The following is a 14,701-nucleotide window of genomic DNA, read 5'->3' on the forward strand; positions in this document are numbered from 1 at the left end:
TGCAGCCCAATGGTATCAATGTGGATTTCACAAGCTTCAAAATCTCCCCTCCCCCTACCGTATCCCAAAACCAGCCCAGCTCGTCCCCGACTCCCTAACCTGTTCTTCCTCCCACCTATCCCCTCCTCCCACCTCAAGCCGCACCCCCATCTCGTACCTACTAACCTCATCCCGCCCCCTTGACCTGTCCGTCCTCCCTGGACTGACCTATCCCCTCCCTAACTCCCCACCTACACTCACCTTTACTGGCTCCATCCCCGCCTCTTCGACCTGTCTGTTTCCTCTCCACCTATCTTCTCTTCTATCCCTCTTCTATCCGCCTCCCCCTCTCTCCCTATTTATTTCAGAACTCCCATCCCCTCCCCCTTTTCTGATGAAGGGTCTAGGCCTGAAACGTCAGCCTTCCTGCTCCTCTGATGCTGCTTGGCCTGCTGTGTTCATCCAACTCTGCACCTTGTTGTCTCGGGTAATACCCTTGGCAGCTTGACAGTTCCAACCAGCTTGACAGTTTCAATAAGTACAACTATTTTGTGTACATTCAGTTTTAACAGTCCCAAAGGACACCTTGCCTTTACTTTTCTCAAATATGTCCCTAGATCTATTCACACAGGTTCTTTACCTCTCCAAAAGAGCATTCAGCTTCTCCAGAGAGCCCCAGGAGGTGACATGGTGGCCCAGTGGTTAGCACTGCTGCCTCACTGCTCCAGGGACCCAAGTTTGATTCCCGCCTTGGGTGACTGTGTGGAGTTTGCAAGTTCTCCCCATGTCTGTGTGGGTTTCTGCCAGGAGCTCTGGTTTCCTCCCACAGTCCAAAGCAGTGCAGATTAGGTGGATTGACCATGCTAAATTGCTTGTAGTGGCCAGGGGATGTCTAGATTAGGTGAGTTACAGGGAAAAGGGGTAGGGGTTTGGATCTGGGTGGGATGCTCTTCGGAGAGTCGGTGTGGACTTGTTGGGCCAAAGGGCCTGTTTCCACACTGTAGGTATTCTATGATTTTGACCTTCTCCTGTAAAGTCCAAATTATGCTTGGAAGTTGAGGAAGAATAGGGGAGAAAGAGAAAGCACCATTAGTCACAGAGGATGTGATTTTTCTTAGGGTTACCTTGGTTTTCTGACAGGCGTTCAAATGATTTGAGAGATTGAAACATCCAGGTGCATAAAAGGTAGGCCTTGATTTAAGAGGTGATTGTCAGAACTGTAGAGATGTATTAAACACCTGCTTTGCACACCAGTGCACTCCTAGTTAGCACACCCAGTGGTGTAGCAATCATCCATGTGCGCAGATTCCCAAAAAATAGTCTGACATGGAAGCTATGATTTATTCCCATAGATATCTCTTTATGGTGTGCTGGCAGTTGGGAATATGGCAACTGACATCTTGCAATTTTCTGTCCTTCTAAAGGCATTGGTAATGATGCAGATTACAAAAATCCAAGTAATTTGTATCATCTCACATTTTCCATTTGTGTGTGGTGAACTTCTGGATGCGTTTTCTACCCATCTTCCTTTTTCTCTTTTTCATTTTGCCCCATATCACTTGTATTATCATGTCTTTCCTTTCTTTTTCCTGTATTGCTGACTGTATAACCTTTTATGCATTTACTCATTGTGTACCTGCGATGTCATATTCTATTGTCACAAATGCAAAGATATCATTGTAAAATCTCCTTCGCTGTTTTTGTTATGAGGAAATTAGAAGTAACATTATTAGAAGTAATATCATCCCCATAGGTAGCGCATCAGAAATAGGGGAAGTGATGGCTTAGTGGTATTATTGCTGGGCTGTTAATCCAGAGACCTGGATAATGTTCTGGGAACCTGGGTTCAAATCCCACCATGGCAGATGGTGGAATTTGAATTCAAAAAAAAATCTGGAATTACAAGTCTAATGATGGCCATGAATCCATTGTTGGGGAAAACCCCATCTGGTTCACTAATGTCTTTTAGGGAAAGAAACTGCCATCCTTACCTGGTCTGGCCTACATGTGATTTCAGACCAACAGCAATGTCGTTTACTCTGAACTGCCCTCTGGGCAATTAAGGAAGGGCAATAAATGCTGCCTGGCCAGTGATGCCCTCATCCCATGAATGAATAAAAAAATTAAGAATATTTTCTAACGTAGCAAAATAAATGTTAATTTTAGAAAAGCAGACATGGTTAAATGGTTATAAGAGACTGGATAAAACATGCAATGGTCTGTTTTGAATTTGCTGCAATTCTTGTGTGCTTTTACATTTTCATTAGGTCAGCTTTCTGAATGAGATCCAAAACCATTCTTTATTATGGGAAATTCTTGAGGGTTTCACCCACTTTCCAAGTTAGATCTCATGCCCACATGGTAGAGGTTTATTATTTCTGCCTGAAGTGCCCATGTCTATTTTCCAGCTACCATGATCCACCTTCGATTAGATGATCGGAATCGACAATTTTGGCAATATAATCCTAGCAAGTGCCAAAAAATCCTCCTTGTTCTATATATCATGTAATGCAGATAGTATTCATTTAAAATTTTGCAGGTTTGGATTTCTATACCCATCATTCTTGCACCCTAATCACACCCTAAAGCCAGTTTTTTAAAGATGTTCTTTAACATGTTCAACACATAAAATTGCACATACAGAACAACAGAATGTTTTGCCAGCATCTGGATAGGTTTAGACTAATTTGCAAGATATGGAAGCAAAGTAGTTGAAAGTCCAAAATGTCAGTATTTGTCTGTTTTGGGTTTATTTTCAAATTCTTGAATTTGGATCAGGTTGAATTTGGATCAGGGTCTTGCCATGTTGAATTTAGGCCCATTTTTTGTTGTACAATTGTTTAAACATGCAGTTGAATGACCAACTCTAGGCAGCGTAATGCCACCATATATACTATTAGAATGCCCAATATCTGAAAATGCTAGGATTTTGGTTTTGTGACAACCATTTCCTGACATGGTTTATTGAGTCCTTGGATATATTTCTAGCAGAATTTGTGGAATGGAAATGAGGAGCTTCACCTCAGAGAGCTTGGGAAGATGGTCTGCAGGGCAACTTTGCTACTTCAATTTGCCACCTTACAGGTGGTGGCTCAAGATAGGCACCAGAAGCCTACTAATCATTTGCTTGCATGGAATAATGCAGATTTAAAGATGGAAAAAGGATCAGACTTGGACAGTTGTATGTAAACATCTTAGATAATGATCTTGTTTGTTTTAAATGAACCTTATTTATGTAACCAATATTGCAAATTATTACTCACGTGGGTCATTGTCTTATGTTATTTTATTTAGGATGTTTTACTGTGTTAGAGCTACAATAAGGGGACATGGTGACTTTGTGATAATGTCATTGGACTAGTTATCCAGAGGCCTAGGCAAATGCTTTGAGGACATGACTTCATATCCCACCATGGCAGCTGGTGAAATTTGACTTCTGTTAATAATTCTGGAGTTGAAAACTGGTCCCAGTAATAGTGACCAAAAAACTATCATTAGATGTCATAAAAACCCATCTGGTTCTAATCTCAGAGATTACTAATTCATTCATACATTACTAATACATTCACTAATCTCCATTAGTCAATGAAATCTGCTATCTTTGACTGATTTGACCTACTTTGACTCCAAATCCACAACAATTTGGTTAACTCTTAACTTTCTCTGTCATTATCTAGCTTTCTCATCACTCAATTCAAGAGGCAGTTAGGGATGAACAGCAAGTGCTGGCCTTGCTGGTGATGCTTTCACCTCATGGAAAAATTATTACAATTCAATTGATTTGTGAGCTTTCAGCATGTCTGATCGTAAAAGATTTGCTACTTTTAAGAAAACAAGGTGTAAAGCTGGATGAACACAGCAGGCCAAGCAGCATCAGGGGAGCAGGAAAGCTGACGTTTCAGGTCTGGATCCTTCTTCAGAAATGGCTTTTACCCAACATCCCCTCCACCTCACCCTACTCCGACTTCAGACCCAGCCACTTTTCTCCCTCTGTGTACCTGAACTCCCAGTGCCCCTCAACATTCCAGACCTGACCCTCCTTCACCCCCAGGAGCTAACCCCACACCCAAATTCCTTCAACCATTTGTAGCCAGGTCCTTTCCCCACATCTGCATCTGATCTACCTCTGCCCCCGAAACGTCAGCTTTCCTGCACCTCTGATGCTGCTTGGCCTGCTGTGTTCATCCAGCTCTACACCTTGTTATCTCAGATTCTCCAGCAACGGCAGTTCCCACTATCTCTGAATTACTTTTAAGAAATTCTGTTTTGTGACAATCACTTTAAAAGAGAAGGATTGGATTTTCTGGGCAACGGCAGTGTTACGTAGATTGCTACTCTTTGGAAAATCTGGTCCATCATTTTTTTGGTTGCTACTCAGCCCTTTTTTTGTGAAATGAGAGAGCTCTACGTTTTTCACAGAAGATTTTGTCAGGGTTCCCTAAGAAATGAGAGAGCTGTACTTCCATTTTGACAGTTCATTTGTAGCACAGGACTGTTGAGGGGAAGCAAACCTTGCCCCCTTTCCATAGCTGTCAGCTGCTGTATTTGAAATTTAAAAGTCCAGAATCACTGACAGCCACTTTGACAGCTGCAGTTAAACAGTAAGTATATAAGTTAAGTGTGATGTTATGGTGACTGGATGGTAGTTTTGTCAGATGAATAAGGGGTAAAGTACCAGCTGGGTATGGTGCAATGATGCCAGCTTGATAGGTTGGCAGCTTGGTGAGATTTGGTTACTTTCAATGGTGTGGGAAAGGTGGGCTAATTCTCGAGTCTGGAGGGAGGCAGATCTTGTCCTACATGGTTGAAGGGAGAGCTGGTACATGAGGGGGCAGAGGTAGATCAGATGCGGATTTGGGGAAAGGACCTGGCTACAAATGGTTGAAGGAATTTGGATGTAGGGTTAGCTCCTGGGGGTGAAGGAGGATCAGGTCTGGAATGTTGAGGGGCATTTGGAGTTCAGGAACACAGAGGGAGAAAAGTGGCTGGGTCTGAAGTAGGTGGAGGGGGATGTTGGGTAAATTGACGGTTGATTCAAAGCTGGATAAATAGAGTTAGGTCTGGGGGTAGAAAGGAATGTTAGGTCAGGATCTGGTGGTGTAAGTGGAGTAGAGGGAGTTTTGGGTCGGGTGTTTGCCTTAAGTATATAGGTCAATTGAATAGTACTATATATTTAACAGTCTAACTTTTCCAAAATGACTATTTACTTAATTTCATTGAGCACTGCAAATTTGCTGATTTAACTGGAGTCTTTTAAAGTGTTACAGGCCTGGTGGAATTGGCCAATGGAATCTTCAGTTTCTGAGCAATTCATTTGGATTCTTCAACAATGGTAATTCAGCAGACTTCCTGTGCATAATTCCTAGTCACACTGGAAAAATAACTGTCTAGCAATTGGAAAAGCTAGGCCAATGTTGAATTTTGTCAAACTGGCATTTCTCAGTTCCCATATATCAGTGCTGTTACATTTGTTCCACTTCTCTGGATAATAAATTTCAAGCTGTCTTTAGCTGCCTCCCATTCTATTTATGTCTGAAAACATTTCAGTTGAACTGAAAACTCATGGCCCCTCTTGCCCACTCTAAGGATAGCACTGGAGCCGTCACTAATTCAGCTGAGTTCCTAAAATCTCTGGCTGTGACTTAAACTTGGAATATTTGTCATCACTGTCTGCCCACCTGGATCACAGGCATTGCTTAAAATGGGATTAGGACTGATACAAAAAGAAGTAATGAAATAATGTTATAAGGTCATGCATGAAACCTTAAGAGTTGAATTTGCAGTTTTAAACAAATTGTGCACTGGCTGGAGGTTCTCATCTCAGGAAATTGTATTGAATTAAGATACCACTGGGTGAAGTGCCAAATTAGCCGCTAACCATGCTTCAGGCATCAGCAAGCTTCCTCATTAAAAAAAATCTATTTGAACCGGTAAGAAGTACAGAATTTGATTACCTCAAAGTTCACTACTTTCTTAAAGTTAATAAAAAATAATACTGTTGTGTTGGTCCTCCAATACCTTACCCATCAGAGCTTCTAGAATAATTTTGAGGAGTTATTGGCTAATTCACAAAATCACTATTGGTCCAATGTTCAGGCAAGGAAGGGAACACTTGAGATGATCCCCACTTAGAGTCATACAGTATGGAAACAGAGCCTTTGGCCCAACTCGTCCATGCCTACCAGGTTTTCCTAAACTGAACTAGTCCCATTTGCCTGCATTTGGCTCATATACCTCTAAACCTTTCCTAAACCTACCTCTAAACCTGTTCAAATGTCTTTTAAATATTGTAATTGTACTCATCTCTACCACTTTCTTTGGCAGCTCGTTCCATATAGGCACCACCCTCTGTGTGAAAAGATTCCCCCCAGATTACTTTTACATCTTTCCCCTCTCACCTTAAATCTATGCCCTGCAGTTTTGGACTCCCCAACCTAGGGAAATGACCTTGACTATTCACCTTATTTATGCACCTCATGATTTTGTAAATATCTAGAAGGTTACCCCTCAGCCTTCTATTCTCCAGGGAAAAAAGTCCCAGTCTATCCAGCCTCTTTTTATAACTCAGACCCACTAGTAACATCCTTCTAAATCATTTTTGAACCATTTCCAGTTTAATAACATCTTTCCCACAAAGGGACAACCAGAATTGTACACAATACTCCAAATGTAGCCTTATCAATGCCTCGTAGAGCTGTAACATGATGTCCCAAAGTCCAAAGATGCGCAGGCTAGGTGGATTCGCCATGCTAAATTACCCATAGTGTTCAGAGATGTGTAGATTAGGTGGGTTATAAGGGGATGGGTCTGGGTGGGATGCTCTGAGGGTCGGTGTGGACTTGTTGGGCTGAAGGGCCTGTTTCCACACAGTAGGGATTCTATGATTCTATGAACTCCTGTACTCAGTGCTGTGACCAATGAAGGCAAATGTGCCAAAAGCCTTCTTCACCACCCTGTCTACCTGTGACGCCACTTTTAAGGAACTATGTACCTAATCTCCTAACCCTAACCCTAACCCTAACCCTACTATTAACTGTTACGACCTGTCCCGGCTTGTCTTACCAAGATGCAACACCTTGTATTTATCTAAATTAAACTCCATCTGCCATTCCTCGGCTCATTGGCCCAGTTGATCATACTCCATCGTATTCGTAGCTAACTTTCTTCACTGTCCACTATATCACCAATTTTGGTGTCATCCGCAAACTCACTAACCATGCCTCCTATATTCCCATCCAAATCATTTATATAAATGACAAACAACAGTGGGCCCAGCATCGATCCCTGCAACACACTGCTGGTCACAGGCCTCCAGTCTGAACAACAACCCTCTACAACCACCCTCTGTCTCTGACTTTCAAGCCAATTTTGCATCCAATTGGCTAGCTCTCCCTGGATCCCATGTGATCTAGTCTTATTAACCAGTCTACCATATGGAACCTTGTCAAAGGCATTGCTAAAGTTCATGTCAGCAATGTCTACCACTCTGCCTTCATCTATTTTCTTGGTCTCCTCTCCAAAAAACTCAATTACGTTTGTAAGACACGATTTTCCACTCACAACACCATGCCGACGATCCCTAATTAGTCCTTACCTTTCCAAATATATGTAGATCCCATCTCTTAGAATCCCCTCCAACAACTGATGTCAAGCTCACCAGTCTGTAGTTCCTGGCTTTTTCTTGTAGCCTTTCTTAAATAATGGCACAACATTAACCACCCTTCAGTCTTGCGACACCTCAACTGCGGCTGTCGACGGTTCTCGATGGCTGTCCTTTGGTTCTCCCCTGATCAAATTATGTGAACATGTAGCTATCAAAGGTGGGTTTGATTTTAATGCATTTTGTGGTTTTGTTATTTCCAGTATTCATTGCCAAGACTGAAACGTGGACAGTAGCCAAGTGGCGACTGGCATTGTACAGGGAAGCAATATCTTTAGGAGAGAAAAGAGAAGAAAAATCATCAAAAATATGATTTCTTTATTGACATTCATCTTATTATTTAAGTTATCTTTAAATAATTCATTCCCATTAGAAGCATTTTTGGAATGATACTGCTGAACTAAAAACAAATTTACCTAGGATAAACTCCGAAGGCTGTAACCTCTGCATGTAGGTAATAGGGAAGTATAAAGTGTTCTTAGTTTTATTTAGTGTTTATAGTTATGAATGTTTCTATGATAATTTAGAAGTCTTTACCTTTACCAAATGAAACTGCAGATATTGTGTTGGCGGCTGGCACAAACCGTGCTTTGGAGGTGTTTGATCTGAACGTTGGTCAAAGTGTCGTAACTGTGCCAGATGCTCACACTAGACCTGTGCATCAGATTTGCCAGAATAACGTAGGTCATTCCGTTTACAACTTTGATTCTTTTTAAATGTAGTTAATATATGCTTACTTGAAATACTGGAATATATAACTTACATTGTTACGTAAGTTAAGCGCCCAATTTTATACTGTGTGTTTTCATAACACGACACTTTGGAGTCTAAAAAATGGTACTGCTTGTTTTCATGTACATAATTGATGGGTTACCTCTAATACATGCTAGAATCAGGAGCCCATGGGCTCACCTGAAGTTGGCTGTCTGGCCTCATCTTAATAATCAAGATGAGCTGCTGTTTGGTGCCTGTTGGTCTTGCTGAAACTTATCTCTCAATTTAAGTGCTCACACTAGAGGCACAAAGAAACCCACTCAATGCTTGCAAATAACCTTATGCTTACCATTTAGAATGGAGTGTTAGCTGTGGGCAAGGCCAAAAAGGGCTGTCTGCTCCTTTGCACTTGCACTGGCGAAATGAGTCCGCAGAAATTGCATGTGGGCAGTCATTATTCTAATCACAAATTATTGCTTAAATAGTTTTGACTCTTTATATCTACATCTGACTTTTTACTTTATCTGTACTCATACATTACCTTCTACACTTTTTGGAAAGGAAAAGCTAACAAGGGAAGTCAATTGTGCTGAAAGAATTATTTAATCTTCTTTGGTGGAATAAATTTGCATATTGTTAAAAGGGAAATGGAAGCAAGAAAGAATTGTAATCAGTGTCGAATAGCACAAGTTATGTGGAATATTTTAAATATATTACTAATGAAATTCACATGTTCTGTTCATGTCAAGTCAAAGGAGGCATTGTTGTTCAGTTCAGCCAGTCAAAACTGCACGCCATATCAACATATGGAACTGTACACTTCCTGCTGCTTCTCTAGCCTGGAGCACTAAGGCACTGCTGGACTATGTTAAAAGCAAAACATGTGAATGCTGGAAATCCGAAATAAAAACAGAAAATGTTGGAGGAATTCAAAAGGTATGGTAGCATGTATGGGGAAAGAACTGAAAAAGAGTAATATTGACCTCAAAGTATTAACATTCTCTCACTCTTTCACTGTCTCTCTGTCTCCACACTTGCCACCATATCTGTTGAGTATCTCAGCACTTTCTGTTTTTTGATAAGGCATTAGGAAATTTGATTGCAAGTAGTCTGGGAGCAAAATGGGAGAAATTACAACTGCTGTTTACTCTTCTATGTTTTATCCATTATTTGAATTAAGAAACTAGTCAATTGCCAACAGCACCTTGAATTCTGTGAACCTGTCTAGCTCAAGTATTGGAATACCAGTCTGACCCAGAGACTCTGTTCTAATATCATGATGTCAAGCAGCTCTTGATTTCAAAGGTTCTACTCTCCCTACCCCCTTATTTTCACATTCAATATAGCTGTTGCTGGTTAGGGCAGAATTTTTTGCTCATTCCTAATTGCCCTTCAGAAAGTATTGATGATTTGCCTTCATGAATTGCAGTAGTCTATGTGCTGTAGGGAAGTAGGAAGGAGTTGCAGGAATTTGACTTACCCACCGTGAAGGAATAGCAATATAATTCCATGTTGGGATTGTATGTTACTTGGAGGTGAACTTGCAGTTGGTGGTGTTCCACACATTTGCTGCTCTTGATCTTCTCGGTGATAGAGATTATAGGTTTATAAGCTTCTGTCAAAGGAACTTTGGTAAGTTGCTGCTGTGCATCTTGTAATAGTATGCACTGCTGCCATTGTGCATCAACTGTGGAGGGAGTGAATGTTTAAAGTGCTGGATGTGGGGCCAATTAAGCAGGATGCTTTGTCCTAGATAATGTCAAGCTTCTTAACTGTTATTGGATCTGCACTTATCCAGACAAGTAGAGAGCATTCCAGCTTGGAGTATACTGCAGCACCAAGACCGGACCCATCCTTCGCAACATGGAGGACATGTAGAACCTCAGTATGTAGTGACTCTTGGTATTCGTATACAAAGGGTCTACACACAGCTTGATTCAGCCGTACACAAAGGTGGTCATCAGGATGAGGACAGCATTGGGTATATTCGTCCCCCTCTTATCCAGAGCTTTGTGCATGTGTGTCACTGCGGATACAGTCCATCTTTGACCTCCAGATGAAATGGAAGATGGCTTGGGTGACTGCAGTGGCACAGATTCGGGGAATGCACCATACCTGTGCCAGATAGAGACATACAAGATGATCAGAGAATTGGATAGGGTGGACAGTGGGAGCCTTTTTCCTCGGATGGTGATGGCTAGCATGAGGGGACATAGCTTTAAATTGAGGGGTGATAGATATAGGACAGATGTCAGAGGTAGGTTCTTTACTCAGAGAGTAGTAAGGGCGTGGAATGCCCTGCCTGCAAAAGTAGTAGACTCGCCAACTTTAAGGGCATTTAAATGGTCATTGGATAAACATAAGGATGATAATGGAATAGTTTAGGTTAGATGGGCTTCAGATTGGTTTCACAGGTCGGCGCAACATCGAGGGCCGAAGGGCCTGTACTGCGCTGTAATGTTCTATGTTCTATGCTCTATGTTCTATGTGCAGCAATACCGACAGTACCTCACACTTGATTTTTAACTGCAGTGCCCCCATAAGGCCAGTTTCTGCCACACCTTAGTGATACACTTCTCCCAGGTTTTGGCACACGCCCTGGCCTCTGCAAAGCATATACCCAGCACCTTCAGATAATCTGACCTGACACTGAAGGGGATAAAGGATTGGGTAGCCCACTTCCCTAAGAACACGGCCTTGATCTTGCCTCGATATACCTTGGCTCCTGAGGCCAGTTTGAACACACAAACATGGCAGAACAGAGTTGTTAATCTTGCCTGACTCCAGATTTGATCAGAAAGTTTTCAGGTTCCCATCCATTGATAGCAATGTTGGTGTAAAGCAGTCGGATCAAATTGCAGATTCCCTCCCCAAAGCCCGTTTTGGAGAGCACATCCCATATGTAAAAATATGATATCCTGTCAAAGGCATTCTCCTGGTCCAAGCTGATGAGGTAGATGTCCACCCCTCTGTCCTGCATGTAGGCGATTGTATTCCTGAGGAGCGTGAAGCTGTCAGAGATCTCCCTGCCCGGTAAAGCACAGGTTTGCTTGAGGTGAATCATAGATCCCAGAGCAGACCTGACCTGGAGGCGATGACCTTGGATCCTTGCATCCATCAGTGAGACAGTTTCTTATTCCCTTTCCACATTAGATGAGGGAGATGATGTTCTTCCTCATGGATTCACACTTGCTTCCAGCGGCATACTGTTGTATGCCTCTAGCATGTCCTAACCGATCAAGTTGCACCCAGCTAAATAAAACTCGGCTGGTAAGCTGTCAGTTCCAGGAATTTTACTCCTCTCAAAGGACTCAAGGACCTTAATTAGATCATCCAGAGGTAACGGCCGGTCCAGTCTCTTCCTGTGCCGTTGTCTGTGATAGAGGACAGGAATGATTGGCAGGCTGCGCTTTCTGTGTAAAATTAAAACACATGGGATTGTGTCTAGTGTATTGAACTGGATAGAAAGCTGGTTTGTAGACAGGAAACAAAGAGTAGGAATAAACAGATCTTTTTACAAATGGCAAGCAGTGACTAATGGGGTACCAATGCTAGGATCACAGCTATTCAAAATATATGCAAATGATTTGGATGAGAGACCCAAATGTTAAATCGGATTTGTAGATGACACAAAGCTGGGTGGGAAGGTGAACTGTGCGGAGGATGCAGAGATGATTTGGATAAACTGAGTGAGTGGGCAAATGGATGGCAATGCAGTATGTGGATAAATGTGAGGTTATCCAAAAGAGGCAGTGAACAAATAAGTGAGGTGTGTGCAGGCAGTGAAGAGAAACCTCATCCTCTATCAGACTTCCTCTCAACCTTCTTTTATTAAAGGAAAAAGTTCCAACTTATCTGATCTATGTATGCAGCTGATATAATTGTAGATCCATATCTTGTATGCCTTAAAACAACATTATTTAACTTCTCAATGATTAAAATAAAATTAGTAGTCCTCAGAAACTACTTCCCCACTGTCAATAATCCAACATTCATCTGTCCCTCTTCTCTTATTCCTGATCAGCTTCGAGAATGGTTCGTTATCTCCTTTATGTTTCTGATTACATTCTTCTCATGTCTTGTTGTTGAACCACTGCTACTTTGTTAGCTATCATCTCCTTGATTTTATGGTTCCCTTGTTTGGGAAGATTATGCTCATCTTTTCCAACCTAATGTCTTCTGTAACATTTTTTCATCCAAATTGGTTTTACTTTACTTTTCATCATCATTTAACTGGGTTAAACTGCTTCTGCCACGTGAAAGATATCCTGTTAAAACTTGACATATTTGAATGTAAATAGTTCTTTGGATTTTACTATTTGCCTACAGCATTTCTAATTCATTACTTCTAGCTGCAACTGTCATTTATTGTGCAATGCATTAACTTGATAGGCAGTCTTTGAGACTAGCCAGAGTTTAATTGATGTTTGATGTCGGAAATTTGCATATTGTAAGAGCTTGAAGATTTCTGGCTCCTTTGAGGTCTCATGTCCTGAAATTGAACTTGTTTTTTTGAACATTCAGAAAAGCTTGTTTAGATTTCATTCACCTCTTAATAATTGGTTAACTTGAATACATTTACAGATTGTGCAAAAAAAAACCGATCCATCAATGTCCAATGGCCATGCAAACACACCATTGAAAGTAGTCCTAAAATAATTTTAAAAGCGGTTTTCCTTCTTTTACAGCAGCATTTCTCCAGACATCTTCATTTTTGTATAAACATTGTCTTCTGTAAAAATAATTTCAAAGAATTGTGGCCCAGAATTACTTTGTGCCAAAAACTACTTAAGTAACAGTAAGCCTGTCATAGGAGTTCCAATTAACTAATATTTTATCAGAAAATGTTGTTTTAAAGTTTATAATATTATGTATATCATATGCATTCATTTAGTTTAGCAAAATGAGTGCCATCTGTAATTAGAAAGCTGTTCAAATTTCAGTAAAACTTAACATTGGGATAAAATATTGTTTCATTAAGAGAGGTCTTTTATATGAAAGAAACCCTATGATAAACATGGTATTATTCTAGCACCAAAGTCAAAATCTAAATTGGTTACTCATTTCAATCAATTCATAAAAAATAGCGAATTTTAGACTAGAGCTTGGTGCAGGTAAAAACAGGAACTGAAAGGTCAAAGGTGTAGTGAAATGATATGCGCTCAAGCTCATTCAGTGACTGATTTTGCTGGGCATTAGGTCCACCACCTATGCAATTTGAAAAATTGGTTTTAAGACCCATTCCCAAGATTGCAGAAGATGGTGTGCATGTTGTGGTTGGTTCTCTCAGGCATAGAGCAATCAGCCCAAAAGTCCATTAAGGAACACTTAAGTCTGCAAATGAAAAGGTAACGTAACATGAGTAAATTTAAGGGAAAAGGTTACTTGGTTGCTGGTGTGTTTCATCCGTGGAAAGTGATCAAATGTCACAATACTTTTCCATGGTATAAACCAGTTCATAGTGAAGAGCTTACAATATTCTCTTCTGGAGGATCTCGTGAAAGATTCTGTCCTGGCACAGGAGCAGTGTATATCAGCTTATTTGTAGCATTGAAAGTAACATTAGAGCAATGTATATAGTAGTAACATTTTAGTTTTAGCCAGCTCACGGTGCTGAATCTATGTAGAATTGGGAGCCCTGAACACTTTGACATTTGAGTATCATTATGATTTTGCCAGTGAGCAGTGAGTGGTGAATGGCAGTTCTGAACTATGTAGCTTGCCAATTTCCTGAGACTTAAGACCACCAGAAAGTGCAGCTGTGTGAAGTAAGTGCGTGGAGTGGCAGAGAGATACGATGAAGGGACAGTAAGAAGGGTAGGCCTGAAAACTTTTGTGTTGCCTGGAGGAGCTCCTTCAACTTATAGCACAAAATTATTTTTAAAAATTACTCAAACTAGCAGTCTGTTTATGGATCACCAGTTCGACTGCTCAAAGTCTGAGGAAATGGGCTTGCCTTGTACTGTGCCTACTCCCTTCATTTTTCACTGTACATTGCTATTGTTGGGTCAAAATCTTGGAACTCCATTCCCAATGACACTGTGGACATACCTACATGACATGGACTGCAACTGTTCAAGAAGGCAGCTCACTACCACCTTTGCAAGGTCAATTAGGGCAATAAATTTCTGGACTAGCCAGTGATGCCCACATCCAGTGAAAGAACAAAAAAGTACAATTGGGCTCTGCAACTGGTGCAGAATCTTGATTTATCTACCTGAATAGCCTGTTTTGTTCAGAAATGCTGGGTACCTGATCTAATGGAAAGCGACGAATGATGATGAGTGAAGTTCACCACCACATGGTTGGAGGGAATGGATATATTTAAGGGGAAGTTAGATCAGCAGG

At 41.1% G+C, this 14,701-nt stretch overlaps 1 protein-coding gene across 1 annotated transcript in view; it reads left to right on the forward strand.

Annotated features, from left to right (window-relative positions):
• wdr27 (WD repeat domain 27) overlaps window positions 1-14,701 on the forward strand; it is a 240,921-nt gene that overhangs the window by 70,970 nt on the left and 155,250 nt on the right. Inside the window, 1 exon segment of the mRNA XM_048601376.1 lies at window positions 8,198-8,319. Within this exon segment, the coding sequence (XP_048457333.1) occupies window positions 8,198-8,319 (122 nt within the window).

This window comes from Rhincodon typus, chromosome 9 (assembly GCF_021869965.1).
Source record: "Rhincodon typus isolate 14 chromosome 9, sRhiTyp1.1, whole genome shotgun sequence".
NCBI classification, from domain to species: Eukaryota; Metazoa; Chordata; class Chondrichthyes; order Orectolobiformes; family Rhincodontidae; genus Rhincodon; species Rhincodon typus.